A 17,643-nucleotide genomic window follows, 5' to 3' on the forward strand; every position below is an offset into this window, starting at 1 on the left:
TGAAAGCAAATCATAGGTAGTATTTTGCAAGCTGACAATGGCACAGTTCTTTTTCTAAGTAATTTGGACTGGTCCTCTAGCAGTGGGTATTGGTGGCACTCTGGGCAGAGCGGTTGTTCGATTTCTGGCCCGGTTTCACCATAAAACTGGGTTGACTCTTTTTCTTCTAATAATATATGGGGTTGCTCTTGCCTCCCTTTCGTTTTCCAAACTTATATTTTCAGAAACCTGATACATATCTAGCATAAAATTTGAATGCAATTTGTACATGTACTAAAGAGACCATTTCACATAAATGCAACACAAGATTATATTGGAGCTCAAGATTATGAAGAGTATGTCCATTCTAAACTGCATGTCAACCTCCATTTTGGAACAAAGGGGTTACTGACTGGTTCATCAACTATTTCTTTTATTGAATAAACATTGTGCGGATATCTCTAAAAGAGAGCAATTTGTACTCACAGAGTCAAATGTCTTCAGAGGCAAGCTTTCCAAGTGTCGCCTGATAATAGCATTGCCTTCTTTATGTATAAGTTTAATGTTTAATAACCCACCTATATCCAGCCCACTACCAGTCAGTTTTATCTCTTCCGGCACTTCATTGAACACCCATAATTCAGAAACTAGAGCAACGGAGGTAAGGGGACTCAGACTCATACCCCGCCCACGACGGCGGCGACGACAAGCGACTTGCAGATGGTGAGGATCTGGTGACCGGGCGCCTTGAACACCTCGCGCGCGAGATTGGCCTCCTCCGCCAGCATGTCGCCCCTGCTCTTCTCCATCACGTCTTCCGATGCCTTCTCTCCCCGTCTGGCTCGCCCGCGTCGCCAAGGAGGAGGTTGACGACGGCGGCGAGCATTCGTGCGTGTGCGGCGAGGAGCGAGAGGGGAACGAGCGGAGCAGCCGTGTGGGGAAGGAATCGGAGAGAGGCTGAGAGAGGAAAGGCGAGAGAGAGACTGGCTAGAAACTTTGCGTCCACAGTTTAGCGGAATTCAGAGCTAGGATGGCTGAAAACTTTGCGTCCGCGGTAGACAAATTTTCACGTCCGCAAACGAGCGCACGTGTCGCGAGGAGCAGCGTCGAGAACCCGTGAAGCGCGGGGAGAGCTCGAAAAGGAGTCAGGTTTTAATATCTCCGATATATGTGGCATGGAATTCGCCAGCGCCGCACCAGACGATAGCCTTCGCCACCGGTCTGCACTGCAGCGAACCCACGCGGGCGCTCTGCGTCTGCAGACCTCCCCCGCTCCCATTCCTCAAAACCAAAACCTACAGAGCGGTGGCAATGGCAATGAATGATGCCGTTGCAGTGCTTCCGAGTTGTAAAAGGTGAATGGTTGGGTTGGTGTCCTGTGTACGTTAATACATTCCGAAGAGAAATTCTCTGTAGCCGTTAGGATCTGGCTTCTGCCAGGCTGATGAAAAGGTAGAATTTGAGCACAGGGAAGGTGGTGTAGCCAGTCGGTAAAAAAAAAAGCGTGTGGTGGTAGATGGTACTTAGAGATTTAGCCAGGCTGATGAAAAAAGTTTAGAGTTGCGCTGTGATATGAGTCGGTGGCGCAGGAGAGTGGTTGGTTTAGCAAGGTGTGGTAGGCTCAGGAAAGATCATTAGACACGACTTTTTTTTGGGGGGGGGGGGGGGGGGGGGGGTGCGTACACGGGGAGAGGAACATGCATGTTTCTCCGCTGGGGATGGATAGTGGCAGCAACTGAGACGTTTTTCAGGGCCAGTTAGACCCATTTGAGTTCATGGCCCATTTTGAATGTGGTTTTCAGGCCGAGGCCCATATGCTCGTTCGCTGGGACACGGTGTTGGACTGTCTCGAGTCTGTTGACATTTGTCAAGACGACCGAGCCATTGGACTAGATCAAGCGAGGCCAGTTTATTTTTACTGCCAGACATGAACTTCTATATCCGCGAGACGTGGCGCGGTGGCGGCCAATTGGCCATGGCAAAAAAAAAAAAAGGGTGGATGAGCTGAACTGGTATCGCCCAGCAACCACATGCACGCGACTGACTTGGCTCCACCAAACGCAATCCACGCAAATTGTGCATGGCATTGGCGCATGTGTGTGTGTATGTGTGTCTATTTGCATTGCCTAGCTGGACGTACGCACGCAGGGAGACACGTCCGCCCGTACCGCACGCACGTGTCCTAAGCCGACAAGTAGCTGAGAACGGCGTCCTCCCCTGCCTGCAGCCAGGCGGCGGCGGCGCCACCGCCGGCATCGCCGCCGTCGGCAGGCCGCTTGCCGTCCTCCGTCCACCGCCGCTTCTGCTCGCTGTCCGCCCGCGCCTTCTCCTCTCCGCAGCGTGCGGCCGCGGCGACGCGCGCGGCCCTCCTCTCGGCGCGCCGCTGGGCCACGTACTCCTCCGCGATGTACACGTCCATCGCGCCCGAGTTGTCTCTCTCTGTCTCTCGCGTGCTGCCGGCTCTGCTCTGCTCTTGTAGCCGTTGGGGTTGCCAAGTCTGGAAGTGTGGGGGTGTGTGGCATGTGGCGCGGCCGGGATTTATGGGGAGCCGGGAGGGCGCCCAACCGGTGGGCACGGCCACGGTTTGGTTTCTCCGGCCTCCGGGCGCGCTCACCAAACCAGCCGCGTCGCGCTTCGCTCCTTCGGCCTCCGATTCTGCGAGCCGTAGCCGCCGGTTTCCGCCAGATGCGCGGCGAGGACCGTACCTGGGGTCTCTTTCGAAACGGAAGTGGCAGTCGCTTTTCGCTTGGGATGTGACCTGTGCCTCCGAGACGCCGAGACGGACGGACACCTCTCCAGTCCTCGCGTGCCAAGTGTTGTGCGAATCGAGTCGCGAACCGTGGGCTCAGGTCGCAGCGCGCCGACAGCAGCGTACCGGCAGAGCCTGCGTGACCCTGTCTAAAACCTTCTTGTGTCTAGTTAGGCTTTTATTTGGCCCTGCACGTGGTTAGTGCCTGTTGGGCAAGCTCAGGGGAGGTTAATCGCTTTTTATCAGTGTGCTACTACCAAGTTGGGTAGTTGACTAGGTTGCCTAATCCTGCCACAAGATGCAAAAGCATAGACTGGCGGTGACTCGTCCATGGTTTTTGTGTACGTGTCGGTCCAGCGCCTAGGTTCAATTTAATGGGCTTTGTGCAGCGCTCCAACATGAAACCAGTAGGGCTAGACATTCGGGTTTTTAAAACTTCAGGTTTGGTTTTTCGAGTTTTTCAGACATAAGGGACCGTTCGGGTTTCTATAAAATTAAAAACTAGAAAAGTTCGGGTTTCAAAATTGATAAAGTTTGGTATTCGATTTTTTAATATTTCGGTTTGATATACGTGAAAACCAATTACAATACCGAACACCGAACTTCTTTGATATAAAAACCGAAAGCAAATTAAACTAAAAAAAACAAAACCAAATTTCGGTTCGGTATGGTACGATATAGTTCGGTTTTTGATATACTGTAAAAATGTGCACGCCTAGTAACAAAGAATCCCAGAAAGAATCTTTCTAAAACAACGTGATACTTAGGCTATGTTTGGACTTTGGACCCCTAGAGCTAATATGTTTGTTGGACCTGTTGTTTTTTATAACGTCTTGATTCTTGTCATTTTCTATTTTAAGAGTAAATGGGTTTCACAGCCTAAATTAATTTCAAGCTAATAATTAATTTTTAATAATTTCAAACTATTTCAACAATAGAAAATATTAATTATACTCACAGTTTCACAAATCACGTCAATGTAACACCAAATTAGCATAATTCATCACTCATCAATTCACAATTCGCATACATATTCATCAGTTTAACTCACAATTATATTTGCATAGACCAATTTAACACATAGACGTAAGTTTATTAATCATTAGTTTAACTTATAGGCCATAGACACATCACATACATATAACATATTCATCAATTATCCTGTAAATGATATGCATATAGTTTCATATTGCTTGAATGTGGTAGCTCATTTAGCTCGCAAGCTGGCTCGTTAACAAACCGAGCTGACTCGTTAATGAACCGAGCTAGAATGTCAACTCAGCTCATGAAAATTTTAAAAGAGCCGATCTGAGCTGACCATCAACCGAGTGAGCCAACGAGCCACGAACATTTCGTCCGGCCCTAATCGGGACAACATGGTGACTCAGTAGGGCGACGAGATGGGTAGAAAGCTGAGTGACAATCTAACTGGTAGGGGTTGATACGATTATACAAAACACTATTCGTATTATAGACTATTATCTTATATTATATACTAGTATTACCTTATGGAGTTTAAAATAAGAAGAGTTTAAAATAAGAAGTGTGATAGAAAATTAGATAGAGTCTATAGGGAAGAGGATGGTGGAGAATGGAGATAGCCTTCCCATTGGAAAGCGAACGCTCACAGCTCACAGCTCACGCACCCATCCACCTCCAAAGTCCAAAAGCGGAACCCACGCCTGCCGCAACGGCGAAACCGTCGGAACCCTAGATCTCTCTCGCCCGCGCTCCGAAACCCCAGATCCGCCATGCACCAGCCTAGAGCTCGCTACCCACCCGGCTATGGCTCCGGCGGTGGAGGCGGAGCCGGACGTGGCGGTGGAGGCGGAAATGGAGGAGGTGGCGGAAACCACAACTACTACGGCCGAAACCCGCAGCAACACCACTACCACCAGCAGCAGCAGTCGCAGCACTCTCATAGGAACTCTTCGTACCAGCAACAGTGGCTGCGGCGAGACCAGGCCCCCGCCGTTGCGGGGGCAGCGTCCGGAAACGCTGTGGCCAAGACGGCGTCTCAGCTTGACGCCGTAGGCTCGAGGTACTGGTTTTGCTTATCTTCATATCTCCTCTGGTGAACCATTCCTGTAGACTCTGCTTGGAGCTCTGGCGGTCTCTAGGGTTTGTTCTTTGTTTTGTTAGATCGCATGCGGGGTGTTGGAGTGATTTTGGGTGCTTCATTGTTTACGTTACTTCTACTATTATATCATGCTGACGTAACTATTCTTTGATTATTACATGTTTCTGGAAAAAGGAAATATAACCAATTAAACATTGCTGTAAAAATGACTAACGCAGTAATGCTGTTGTGAACTTAATCTGCCTTGTATTTGTTTGCCTTATTGCACTCGATTGCCTTTCTCTTGTGTTTTCTATGTCTAAGGCCATGTTTTAATGCACTAGAGCTAATAGTTATTAGCTGGCTAGATGTTACTAGTAGAATTAGTTGGCTAACTATTAGCTGATTTGCTAAAAGTAGCTATTAGCTGGGCTGTTTGGATGTCTGCATCTAATTTTAGCAGGTAACTATTAGCTCTAGTGCATTCAAACATGGCCTAAGTGTGTGATTTGACATTTTTCTTTATCCTTTGCTGCTATTCTCTGTTTACCCACATTACATAAATGACTCACATGGCACTGTATTGGATTCAGCACTGGCATGATTCTAATTAGACTTTATCTATTACTAGCATCCTCAGTGAGCCCTTCATTTGTTTGTTCCAGCTCCCAAGACTGGAAGGCTCAACTAAATATACCAGCTCCAGATACACGCTACAGGACAGAGGTGAGTTCTCTTTCTAATACTTGTTATCTTTCAGTGTTCGAGTATATATAATGCATCCTGGTTCCTTTGAATAGTCTCAGAGTAGTTTTTGAATGGCTCTTATTTGCTTATATCCACAAGCTATTGATAACTTGCCTCTGATACATGTGCCATCATACACAGGATGTCACTGCAACAAAAGGCAATGAGTTTGAAGATTATTTCTTGAAACGTGAACTGCTTATGGGAATCTACGAAAAGGGATTTGAAAGACCATCTCCTATTCAAGAAGAAAGCATTCCTATTGCGCTGACTGGAAGTGATATTCTTGCAAGGGCAAAAAATGGCACTGGAAAGACTGCTGCCTTTTGCATTCCGGCACTTGAAAAAATTGATCCTGAAAAAAATGCTATTCAAGGTGAATTGTTCTTTCATACTTCCTCTATCCTAAATTATAAGACATTTTGGCTTTTCTAGATGCATACCTTTTGTTATGTACTCATATATACACTATGTCTAGATACAAAGTTAAAACAATGTATCTAGAAAAGCCAAAATGTTTTATGATTTGAAATGGAGGGAGTATCTTCAAATTGGAAGTAAGCATATGGAATCATTTTTCTAATTGCTGCTAGCTGCTACCATAACATGAGCAACATAACTGGCTACAAAATAATAGAAGTTACTGTTTCATCAATTCTTCTATGTATTATGTTTTATTTATGTTGCAAGCCCACTGAATTATTGTTAGTAGTTAGTACTCATTACTGTTGGTCATGTTGATGACTTGATGATCCTGATATGGTGAACGAACCAGTTCTTTGGTCCTTTTTTTGTATGTGATAGGTAAATCCAAATTCTTGAAATTTTGGTGTGCTGTTTTTATTGATCTGAGAAATAATCACAAAAAAAATATTCGGTACTAACACTAGGCATGAAATGTAGCTTTTTGTGGACAAGCAGGCCATTTGCACTAGCATTCTATGGCTGTTTCACAAACTAAAGGTCTGTTTGGTTCGTGGCTAATTGTGCCACACTTTGCCTAAGGTTAGTCGTCCGAATTGAAGAACTAACTTTAGGCAGAAAAGTTAGGCAAAGTGTGGCAAGTTAGGCAGCGAACCAAACATACCCTAAATCTGTAATAGGGCAACAACATTCTACTTTTGATCACTGGCACCTTTCTCTAAAAACATGTTATGGATGATGTTTACGTAGTGCCAGCTTTACTTGTATTGAATTGGCTCATTGTTGTGCTTCATATAGTCTCTTATTTTTGTTTTCTGGTTCTGTGGTCTTTTTTTCCAGTTGTTATACTAGTACCAACAAGGGAACTGGCTCTGCAAACTTCGCAAGTCTGTAAAGAGCTCGGGAAGTACCTTAACATTCAAGTTATGGTTAGCACTGGAGGAACTAGCTTGAAGGATGACATCATGCGTTTATACCAACCTGTTCATTTACTTGTTGGGACTCCTGGCCGAATACTTGATCTTACCAGGAAGGGCATTTGTGTGTTGAAAGACTGTTCAATGCTTGTCATGGATGAGGTATAATTAGAAATAATTACATTTTTTCTTGTGCTGTATATATTTTATCATATCTTAGTCAATGGAATGTGTTTTTTTTCACAAAGTTCCTTTCCCCACTTGATTTACCTAAGTCATGTCACTTTCGTATATGATGTGTTCACTCACTGAAAGAAAATAATATGATTTTTTCTGTACCACTTTTCATGAATTTTACTGTGATGTTGACCTCCCTTCTGATTATGTTCTCGATGCTAAACATTGGTCTTAATAATGCACACTTGTTGGTACACTGCTCAAATAACATTCCAGAACCATGTTGTTCTTGGTGTACTTAGGGTCTTCAACTCTTCATATCTACAATTTACTGACTTGCAGTTTTGGGGTCCACTCCATTGTGCCTTAAAGCGTGTTCGTGGTTTGTTTTTGATAATCCGTAGTGTTACAAGCTGATGTTGTTGTTGATAGTGTTAGTAACTTTCGAAGTCTACTATTGTTGCTTCTACAATGATCTGATGCAGATGTTGCATCCATTTTGTATGTTAATATGTGTATTATCTGTCAAAAATTACAAGTTTAACAAACACATTATTTGGGATATCATGCAGGCAGACAAGCTATTAGCTCCAGAGTTCCAGCCTTCTGTGGAGGCACTTATTCATTTCCTTCCACCTAGTCGGCAGCTGTTGATGTTTTCAGCAACCTTTCCTGTAACTGTCAAGGAATTCAAAGATAAATATCTGCCTAGACCTTATGTGATTAATCTAATGGATGAACTGACCCTGAAAGGAATCACACAATATTATGCTTTTGTCGAAGAAAGGCAAAAAGTTCATTGCCTGAATACACTTTTCTCAAAGGTACAGCAAACATTAACTATATGCTATCTGTTTCATTCATAGATAAGTATAAACTGACACGTTACCTTTTTTTGCCAGCTTCAAATTAATCAATCCATTATATTCTGCAACTCTGTTAATAGAGTTGAGCTACTGGCTAAGAAAATAACTGAACTCGGTTATTCATGCTTCTACATTCATGCTAAGATGTTGCAAGACCACAGAAACCGAGTGTTTCATGATTTTCGTAATGGTGCTTGCAGAAACCTTGTGTGCACAGGTTTGTGCTGATATTTTCCTATCTTATTAGTCATTAACTCATTCTCGAATTTAGTAATTTACTTTTCAGCATATGTTCAATTGTCATTTATGAAAGTTTATTTACAAGACTATCATGGTTCTTTTTTTTTCTTTGCAGATCTGTTTACCAGAGGAATTGATATCCAGGCTGTTAATGTGGTCATTAATTTTGACTTCCCTAAGACATCTGAGACATACTTACACAGGGTGCTTTTTTTTAATCTTGTCTAGAAGCTGTTTGTTTTATAACCTTCCTGAATTAAATATTTATGTGTGTTGTCAAATTCCTAGGTTGGCCGTTCTGGGAGATATGGACACCTTGGTTTGGCAGTGAACTTGATCACTTATGAAGACCGTTTCAACTTGTAAGCCTGCGTTAATAAAGTGGCCTGTTTCTCTTGTCTCGCATCCAGATTCCTGACCCCCACCTTGTTTTGCAGATATAGGATTGAGCAAGAACTTGGAACGGAAATTAAGACAATACCCCCACAGATTGACCTGTCCATATACTGCCAATGATATGTGACAGTTTCAATGAGCATCGGACACATTTTATTTATTTTGAGAACATCTGTACATAGCAACCCATCAAGTGAGTTCTCCAACTAAGGCGCAACTATTTCAGAAGCTACCTAAATGGCTACATTCCTTTGTCGTCACACATCAATTTCTCCCCCATTCTCGTCGGGTTTTGTTTTAATGCCTTGATGTCGTTTGTAAGCTTACTTGGATTAGTAGAGGAAGTGTTTCCTGTAGGCTCTGATCTGGTACTAACCTGTTTAGCTGAGGACATGCACATTGGGTGGGCTGCTTGGGGCCCAAAACTATGATGAGATGAGACATTATCTTACCTCGCTTGACATTTTCAATTTACCTGTTTGCCAATCTCAGTAGAGCCTCAGTTCTACTGGAGTTGCCTGTGTTATTATTTGATTAGTTTTCCATTTCCATCTCCCTAATGTTATGATGCATAATATAGTGATGCCTATCTGTAGCCGTATTTGTTGATTTTGATTTTTCATGGTGTGTTACGGTTTAACTTGAAATTATTTCTGTATCAACTTCGTTGCGAGAATACCCATCTTGTACTAGTAGAATCAAAACTAAGGTGATACCCCCTGTCGCACGTATACTCAGAAGTGCAGCGAAATGATACTAAGGTGAAACTTTTCTGTCTTCAAACAGTTCTAGCACGTGTTCCATCAAATTCCTCTTAAACGGACCGTGAACAGGATTCTTGGTGGTATAAAAAGGATATCATATCGCTTCTGATCTCATGCTTATTTTCAGGACAGAAACTCCGGCGCCTTATATTACAATAATGATGAAAAATACGGTTCCCGTGGCAGTATGAAGCTCAACGGTTCAAAACTGAGTGTCCCCTGGTGACGAAATCATGTCTAGAGCAAATGAATGTAGCCATACATTAGCCATATGCGTGGGCACCAATCTCTGCCGAAATGCTTTCTAGATGAGCAGCTAATTTAGAGATGGTTAAGAAAAATATCAAATCCGATACATTCCTTCAATGGAACATCTGCTTCTGCGCAGGCATCGAGATCTTCGGATTTATTATTTGTCGCTCACAAGAGGGCTGTAAATAGGGTACCACATCTTCCGAGCGACGTAGTCCACTGCTTCCGACTGCAACACACGAATAACATATTTGAGACACCGCAGTAGGTTTTTTAAGTTTTGACAACAGGAATGTGACGTTTTTTTATCCTATGTAGCGCCGTACCTCTGACATACTCCCAAGCTCCCTAGGACCCACATCACAGCACCCCTCAGCCAGGTCTTCAGCAACAGCGGCACGGACGACTGCTGCGCCGACACGTGCGGTGATGTGCCTAATACTGCAGGGTTTGGTGGTTGTTATTGGACCATCAGTTGAAATGAAAAAGGAAGATACCGATTGCATCGGTGTGGTGTGGTAAGTCGTAACAGGATTCGGTGGGTGTTGAATCCAGCACAGAGCAGAGCCCACCTGGAGACCGAAGGGAAGAGGATTCCTTTTCGAATTTCGTCGTCTGTGATGTATGATGCCAGGCTGCATTGCAAAAATAGATAGATGCTTATATAAATTCTGTGATCCTCTCCGCAAGAACAGCAAACAGAATGACTCAAGTGGAAACAATTTTAGTGTAGTTGATATCTTCTGCCAAAGGAGATTCAGTAAAGCAAGATAGTGGGGCACTTAATCAGGCCTTGTTCGGTTATTCCCATCCCACGTGGATTGGAAAAATTAGGAAGAATTTTGACTTGTTAGGAATTTAAACCCATACAATCCCGTCCAATCACATGGATTAAGATAAAAACAAACATGTCCTCAAGTGGACCAATCATATAATTTTATCAACCAAGGCTTACCACTCAGCTGCTGCTTGAAGCATGCCATCTGAAACATGCCGGGCACCTGAAAGAAGGGCACCTAAACCAATCCTGATTTTCGGAAAAACTTCTATCAGTAAAACACAAAAGCCAAATACTTGAAGGTGAAAGGTTGTCATACCCAGGAAATAGATACATGTTGTTTGCTTGATTAGCATAACCAGATTTACCATTTCCTAAGAAATCAAGACCCCAGCATTAGCTGTCTACTAGAAAGTATTGCTAGCAAACAATGTTAAAGATAGCAAGGAAGGAATTACCTAAAGAAACATTACTAAAAGGGCTTCCACTAGCAAATATCGCTTTATCTCCAACATGCTTGAATACATCATCGGGAGTGCATTCAGCTGTGATGTAATAAAAAGAGATCAAAATTAGTGTTTTATCATTGGGTTCCCCTCAAAGAAAAGAAAAGAAAAGAAAAGAAGATAGCATTTCACCACAGGGTATCCTCAAACTATCTGTAGGTGTCTGTGCACAAACCTTTAGTAGTAGGGTTGGACATTGCAAAAACTGCAGGCCGAGGGGAATCGGATTCTTTCATAGCTTTGAGAACCTGGAGGTGTATGGGGTTACCACTCAATTGTAAACACATGACAACTTGGAGTATGATTTGGGATTTACAATATGGTCTTATTTATAAAGACAACGAATGGGGCTTAGATGCTTAACATTCATCAGTATATACAATTAAGCAATTTAATTATAAAAAACTCCCTGCAGAGAGTAAGATGGCCCTCAGGCATTATATTAAAGAAAACCTGACATAGGTCGAGAAAACCCCGAATCCCCGCCCCACCCATACACAGTGGCACCGGAGCCCATGTGAGAACGACCGCGACCGAGGCCAGACCTTAGGCCTGTGCTTTGACGTGAGACAAGGGGATTTTTTTTAACCCTAGCCTAAAATTCGCTCCTACGGGAAGTCGAACTCGACCTGAGGAGGTGCTACTTAGACCACCTAACCAACTCTAATTATGACTATGCTGCATGTTGAAATTTCATTAGGAAAAAAATCCAGTACTTCTCTCAAGTGGTGATTGGTGCCCCCAAGCAACATTACTAAACAAAGCCAGACTAGATTAGGCAAGTACACAACTAGCAACAGCGAACCCACTATTTCTGTTCTGCAGCTCTGGAACTGTCAACCGAAGTCCTTGATATATTGCCCACAATGATTGATAGTGCCCTCACTAGTCACTAGTCAGGCTTGAGAAATCTGTCTATATGAGAAAGGTAATACTTGAGGCTGACATCGTCCATGGGATCATTCATGAATCATGTTCAACTATTCTTATCTATAAGATTAACCGGATCAATTTTTGGATCAAATGTTCACCCAATCATCCATAAGGCAGTAAATTGATGCAGTCATTCACTGGCATCATAAGAATGCATTCGCCCATGCCAAAGAAATTGGTGCTGGGATTATTTCCAAAATTCAGAAAAAGAAACTATGAACCCAGTCCTCGACAAAACTTAAATGGATAAATTAGTGCTAATAATGATACCAACTGAGGTCTGCTAAATCAACACCGTAAGATAAGAGAAAGGCATTCCTTGTTGCAAATATTTTATTCTTGGATTCGTATGCTTACCTCCTCATTAAATATGCCCCCAACTCCAGATAGTCCTAAAAGCACATGGGGCTTAACTTTCTTGACCTGACAATTAGTATCAAACTGAATTAGCCCAAGCACAGAAGCATTGGAAATACTATAGTATTATATAATAGTACTGTCTATGCTGCAACAGCTGTAAATGCAATTGTAGAAATCATATTATCATACCACTTCAACAAGACTAGCCCCCTCATAGAGATCTGGGACCTCATCAGGACCAAAGCCTCTGGCAAAACGCGCCACTGCAGAATCCAGGTCCTTCCTAGCTTTCGTAATAAGGCCCTACAAGTACAGCACAACAGGAGCGCACAATTTATCAGCCTTTGCCATTCAGATTGACATAAAAATGACATTTATTTAGAGTAAAAAGCAGGATTTTTTTGTTTGTTTGTCTAAAGTTGGCTTACATCTTTGTCCAGAACCCAGAATTGATTATGCCCTTCCCCGGTTCTGTGGATCCCAGGCATCCTTAACATTGCCTGTTTAGCCATGCTAAGCACACCTATCCCAGCACTGGATTCTAAAGAGGAATTAGAATGTACGAACCACATTTTTGACAATGAACATTCCATATAAAGTAGGCTAAGGAAATTTTACAAAAATGTCAAACATATCAGATACCTTCCAGCTCCCACAACGACTATCTTTTGATTCGTAAAATCCTGGAGAGGACGGCCCTGTGCTCTAACAGCACCAAGTAGGCCTGCTAGAGCAACTCCAGCTGTCCCCTATTTTAAATAGGATAAGCCCGTCAAACAATAATATATAAAACTGGTCAGAAAAAGCTTTCCAGAATAAATTACGTAATAATAGTTTAAGAATCAGGATACCTGTACGTCATCATTGAACATGCAAAATCGGTTCCGATACCTCTGAAGAGTCTCAAAGGCCCATTTCATTTGGAAGTCTTCAAACTGTGATTTTATCACTTCAGAAAGGGAGCAGTATTTTGAGCGAAAATAGTAGGGGAAGCCCCTAGTGTGGTACAAATTATTTGTAAGGAACGCAAAGAAGCAAACAGGTTTCTCTTGAGAAAAATAAAAGAGCAAAAGGGGAGGCCCAGAAGACCTCAGTTCTCTCCAGGAGGGAGGAAATTGGGGAAAACACAAACAGCAAGAACAACTAACAAGTGATCAGATCCAAGAAGAAATGAACAATTCAACTCAGTGAAAAGGAGCAATCTTGAACAAAGCACATGGAGGTGGCTTTAAAGCACAATACCTGCACAACTGCTTTAGGCCAACGTGCATGGACAGCCTCCATGAATTCATCTACAACAGCCAAGTATTCTTCTCCTTCCAGCCGAGGTTGCCTCAGTCCTAAATCTATGTAAACTTAACTGAATAAGGTATGCAACCATGGATTTATTTACAAGTAAATACATCTTTTTTTTCCATAAACAAACAGCATTCAGACTTTCATTTAATCAAAGCAATGGTTATGAAAATGTTGTAAAAAAGGTGCCATGATAAAAACATTTCAGAAATTAGGTTTAATGTATCTCACGCACATAGCTTGTCCTCCAGAAGCTTTTCATTATTTGTTCCCACATCAAGCATTATTGGAAGAACCTGCAAGCACAAATGTATTCTCAGAGAGCAGAAAAATATGAAAAAGGTATGCCATAAACAGCAGGCTATATTGAATAAAACTGGTTCCTAGTTCGCTATGTTCTATAAAGTAAACATAAAAGTAATTTATAAGTAACTGATGTCGTTTCAGACAGTTATCAGGATGTTCCATACCTTCTGTGGGTTAATACCAGCAGCTGCAACATAAACATCCAGTTTACCAATAGGTATACCTATGCCCTGAACACCAAGGTCACCTAAGCCTAGAATGCGACTCCCATCAGTCACAACTATCATGTCAACCTGAAAAAAGTGTCAACCACTTGCATGATACAGCCAGAATTGGAAGAATGCATGCTGCATATTGACATATTAGGCCCCGTTTGGTTTGGTATGACTAAAGTTTAGTGACTAAAGTTTAGTCACTTTTAGTCCCTAAAGAAGCAAACATGATGACTAAAGTGGGTAACTAAACTTTAGTTCTTTAGTCACCAAGGAGGTGACTAAAAGGGACTAAAGTAGTATTTTTACCTTATTTGCCCTCTTACTTTCTTCTTATAGCAAACATCTATTAATTAATAGGGATAAAATAGTCATTATTCACAGCAATTAATGCTCTTTAGTCCGGTTTAGTCATTGTAAACAAACGGAGTACTTTATCGACTAAACTTTAGTCACTAAAATTTAGTCTAGTGACTAAAGGAACCAAACAGGGCCTTACTTCAATGGTCTCTAAACATTAAGACACTAGGGGGTGTTTGGTTTCTAGGGACTAAATTTTAGTCCCTTCATTTTATTCTATTTTAGTCCCTAAATTGCCAAATATGGAAACTAAAATAAAGTAGTTTCCTTATTTGGTAATTTAGTGACTAAAATGGGATAAAATGGAGGGACTAAAAAATAGTCCCTAGAAACCAAAAACATTCCCTAAGCATAATAGGTTTAACACAAAAAATAACAATATGTTTAAATACAAATTACTGTGTAACTGTCATTATGCATTGGCTGATGACATATTAAAATACACTCGTCCCTCCATCGCAAAAGCCAAAACGTATTATAATTTGGGATGGAGTAGCATGCAGTACGGTTCTAGGAAACCACTAGTATCAATCAAATGTTATGGTTCGGTTTCAGATCTCATTAGTTGAACCCACACTCAAATAATCTCAATCTTAATCGCTACACTAGAGGCATTACTTGAAAACGTGCATTTAGACAGCACTTTCAGCTATACCTTCTCTGCTGGCCAGTTGTAAATCATTGACATCATCTCCCCCTTATCCTTTGCACTGAAATACATCCCACGGGGTCGTCTGAACAGACCGCTGTAATTTTCACAGACCAAGCCAACAGTGGGAGTGTATATTATCGGGGCAAAATCCTTGATATTGTCAATTAGCACCTGTCGAGAAGAGCGCATATTACCATGTCAGCACTCCAAATTCAGGCACATCGCCATTGTATCATTTTTTTTTCCCAAACACGATACTGCAACCTACGGGCTCACCCTGTAGTACAATGTCTCGTTCCGGTCGTGCAACCTGTTGAGGATCCTCCATTTGGCCAGCGCGACGATGGAGTCAGGCTCGCCGCGGGTATTGTGCTCCAGCGACCGGAAAGAGTTTACTGTAACGAAGCAAGCACGCGCGTAAGTCATAACGCGTCGCGTGAACAACGACAAATTCCGTGATCCCGAAACCCATTCGGCGCGCCACAAACAAGACGAATAAGGAAACACAAACGCTAACGGGAAGGGCGACTCACTAAATCGCTCGTACTGCTGCTCGAAGGACATGACCCGCGGCGGGAGCAAGCCGCGGAGACCGAGGCGGTCGCGCTCCGTCATGGGGAACGCCGTATCCTGCGCCCAAACGGAATGGAAGCCCCGGTAAGCTGAAACCGCATCGAGTCCACGCGCAAACCGCGAGATCGGGGTCGGGGGCTCCGCGTGTAGCTTGGCTACCTTACCTTGTTGTACCACGGATCGTGGAGGATGTCGTTGCCGCGCTTGTGCACGATGCAGGGCCCAGGCACGGCAGCGCCGGCGTGCGCCGGGGGCGCGGCCGACGACAGGAGGCGCCGGACCTGCGCGGCCCGCCGCGGCGCCGAACGACACATCGCCGGCGAGATCATCTGACACGCCGCTCGGTCAGTTGGTCGGAATCCAATGCTCGGAGCTGCAGCCGCGTCCGAGACGGTGCGGTGCGGTGGTGGTGGCCGAGGCCCCTAGCTCCTGGGAGATTTGAAGGGGAGGCGTCGCCGCGCGGTGCGGGCACCCGCGGTGAGGGCAGGAGGATAGGAGACCCCCGGTCGGGGCGGGGGGTATGGCCTGGGTAAGGTGGGTGGTGGAGGCCTGGTCCCTGTGGGGGTGGGAAGGGGTGATGCGTTGCTGGCTGAATCGTGAATTCGTGATGCGAGTGCGACGCGACGCGCACGCGAGAGCACGGCTCGTGGTCGTGGAACGCGAGGGCCGAGGGGGAGGGCGCCGGTTGGGTCAGAAGGGAGGTGAGTGGTGGCGGCGGAGGACCGGACGCGGGCGGGGACGCGGCTCTACTAGTGAAGGTGTTGTCGGCGACGAGTTCCGCAGGCCGCAGCGCGACTATGCGCATTCGAAACAATAAAGATGGATTTGCTAGGCGCACCAAGCCACGGTACCTCTCATACGAGACTATTTCGACTACATGTATAAGTCTTTGCCTAGTTTTGATTAAGAATGCTATAAATCAATTTGTTTGACTGTGCTAAGGTTCTATTCGAATCCACCAATACCAGTAATAAAGTTACCTAGCTAAAAACAACTATTCTTCGGCTCCATTTTTTTACCCTCTAAATTATATAATCCAGCTTAAATAAGTTAAGAGATAAATAAACAACACATATTATTAAGTGGATTAAATATAATCTAGATACCTAGATTATGATAATTCATAGACATGTCATTTGGTGCTTATATAATCCATATAATTCTAGAAGGAAACAAAGAGGGCCTTCCATAATGATAGAAAATACAAAAAATAATTTAAAAAAGGCTCCTAACAATTTATTTCATAAATAAAGATAAAGAGGGGCGAGGATACTCTAGCACATTGGTATAAAAAAGTTGTTAGAAAGATATAAAGAACATTTTTTGAATGACTCTTCAAATAATGGTCTAGAAGGAGGTTGAGTTTAGAAAAAGACTTGACATGCTCTAGGAAGCTAAGAGCATCTTTAACATATTACTTATCATGTCACTAATAAAAAGTTGTCATACGAGGGATTGCGGTTGCTCCAATAACTTACTCATCCTATCGTCGAAAACTAGTTCATCTCCCCCTCAAATGTAGGCATTTAAGTGGAGAAGGAAAAAACTATACTAGCGACATTAGAAGACCACCTGTATAAACTCTGAGGATGATAGGTAATCTACATACTATAAGAGCATATTTGCATCATCTGAACCAACTATTTGTTTTACTAAACAACAAGTTATTAAAATTTAGACGACTAAAGTTTAGTACTAGATTATTTAGATATAACGACTAGTTGTGCCGATCTAAATTTAGTTCATACGTTTAGATGGCCTAAAAAGTTATTATTAGTATGAGTTGTTTGGATCCACTAAAAGGATATTGTTTGATTTTGGCAATTGTTTTAAATACCTACCTGCTTGGGTGTAAATGATTGCTAGAACTAAGTCTTAGATGATGATTTATATAGTGGTATCCATAAGCATAACCTTAGTATAGCAAATGGTAACTAGAACCTTATCTGTAATATTGATCTCATATGGTATCTAGTTTCACTTGTTTCTAACAATGTTTGATGCTAACAATGATTTAAAATTGGTATACATGCAACAAAGGTACATTTCTACTTTGTATACCTTAGCATCACTTAGTAGTGATAATACTCCCACAAAT

At 43.0% G+C, this 17,643-nt stretch overlaps 3 protein-coding genes across 3 annotated transcripts; 1 reads left to right on the forward strand and 2 right to left on the reverse strand.

The window, feature by feature from the left end:
• Positions 1-1,869: 1,869 nt before the first annotated feature.
• Positions 1,870-2,544, reverse strand: LOC100279092 (uncharacterized). Its single transcript, XM_008646514.4, has one exon. The coding sequence runs from the start codon at positions 2,396-2,398 to the stop codon at positions 2,162-2,164; it is 237 nt and encodes a 78-aa protein (XP_008644736.1). The 5' UTR covers positions 2,399-2,544; the 3' UTR covers positions 1,870-2,161.
• Positions 2,545-4,369: 1,825 nt separating this feature from the next.
• On the forward strand, positions 4,370-9,037 carry LOC100272835 (putative DEAD-box ATP-dependent RNA helicase family protein). Its single transcript, NM_001147288.1, has 9 exons — positions 4,370-4,769; positions 5,453-5,513; positions 5,676-5,910; positions 6,798-7,036; positions 7,624-7,875; positions 7,954-8,134; positions 8,273-8,361; positions 8,446-8,519; positions 8,595-9,037. Exons 1-9 carry the CDS (start codon positions 4,480-4,482, stop codon positions 8,671-8,673), a joined length of 1,500 nt encoding a protein of 499 aa, NP_001140760.1. The 5' UTR covers positions 4,370-4,479; the 3' UTR covers positions 8,674-9,037.
• A 295-nt stretch (positions 9,038-9,332) lies between these two features.
• Positions 9,333-16,081, reverse strand: LOC100501486 (Malic enzyme). The gene is made up of 19 exons (NM_001196190.2): positions 15,710-16,081; positions 15,506-15,602; positions 15,249-15,367; positions 14,976-15,143; positions 13,913-14,041; positions 13,678-13,738; positions 13,389-13,492; positions 12,998-13,081; positions 12,789-12,895; positions 12,575-12,680; positions 12,336-12,449; positions 12,144-12,209; positions 11,029-11,101; positions 10,806-10,892; positions 10,667-10,721; positions 10,525-10,596; positions 10,142-10,204; positions 9,896-10,010; positions 9,333-9,798 (listed from the first exon to the last, which is right to left on the reverse strand). Exons 1-19 carry the CDS (start codon positions 15,872-15,874, stop codon positions 9,727-9,729), a joined length of 1,857 nt encoding a protein of 618 aa, NP_001183119.2. The 5' UTR covers positions 15,875-16,081; the 3' UTR covers positions 9,333-9,726.
• Positions 16,082-17,643: the final 1,562 nt, after the last annotated feature.

The sequence above is a fragment of the Zea mays genome, chromosome 5, assembly GCF_902167145.1.
Source record: "Zea mays cultivar B73 chromosome 5, Zm-B73-REFERENCE-NAM-5.0, whole genome shotgun sequence".
Taxonomy (NCBI): domain Eukaryota; kingdom Viridiplantae; phylum Streptophyta; class Magnoliopsida; order Poales; family Poaceae; genus Zea; species Zea mays.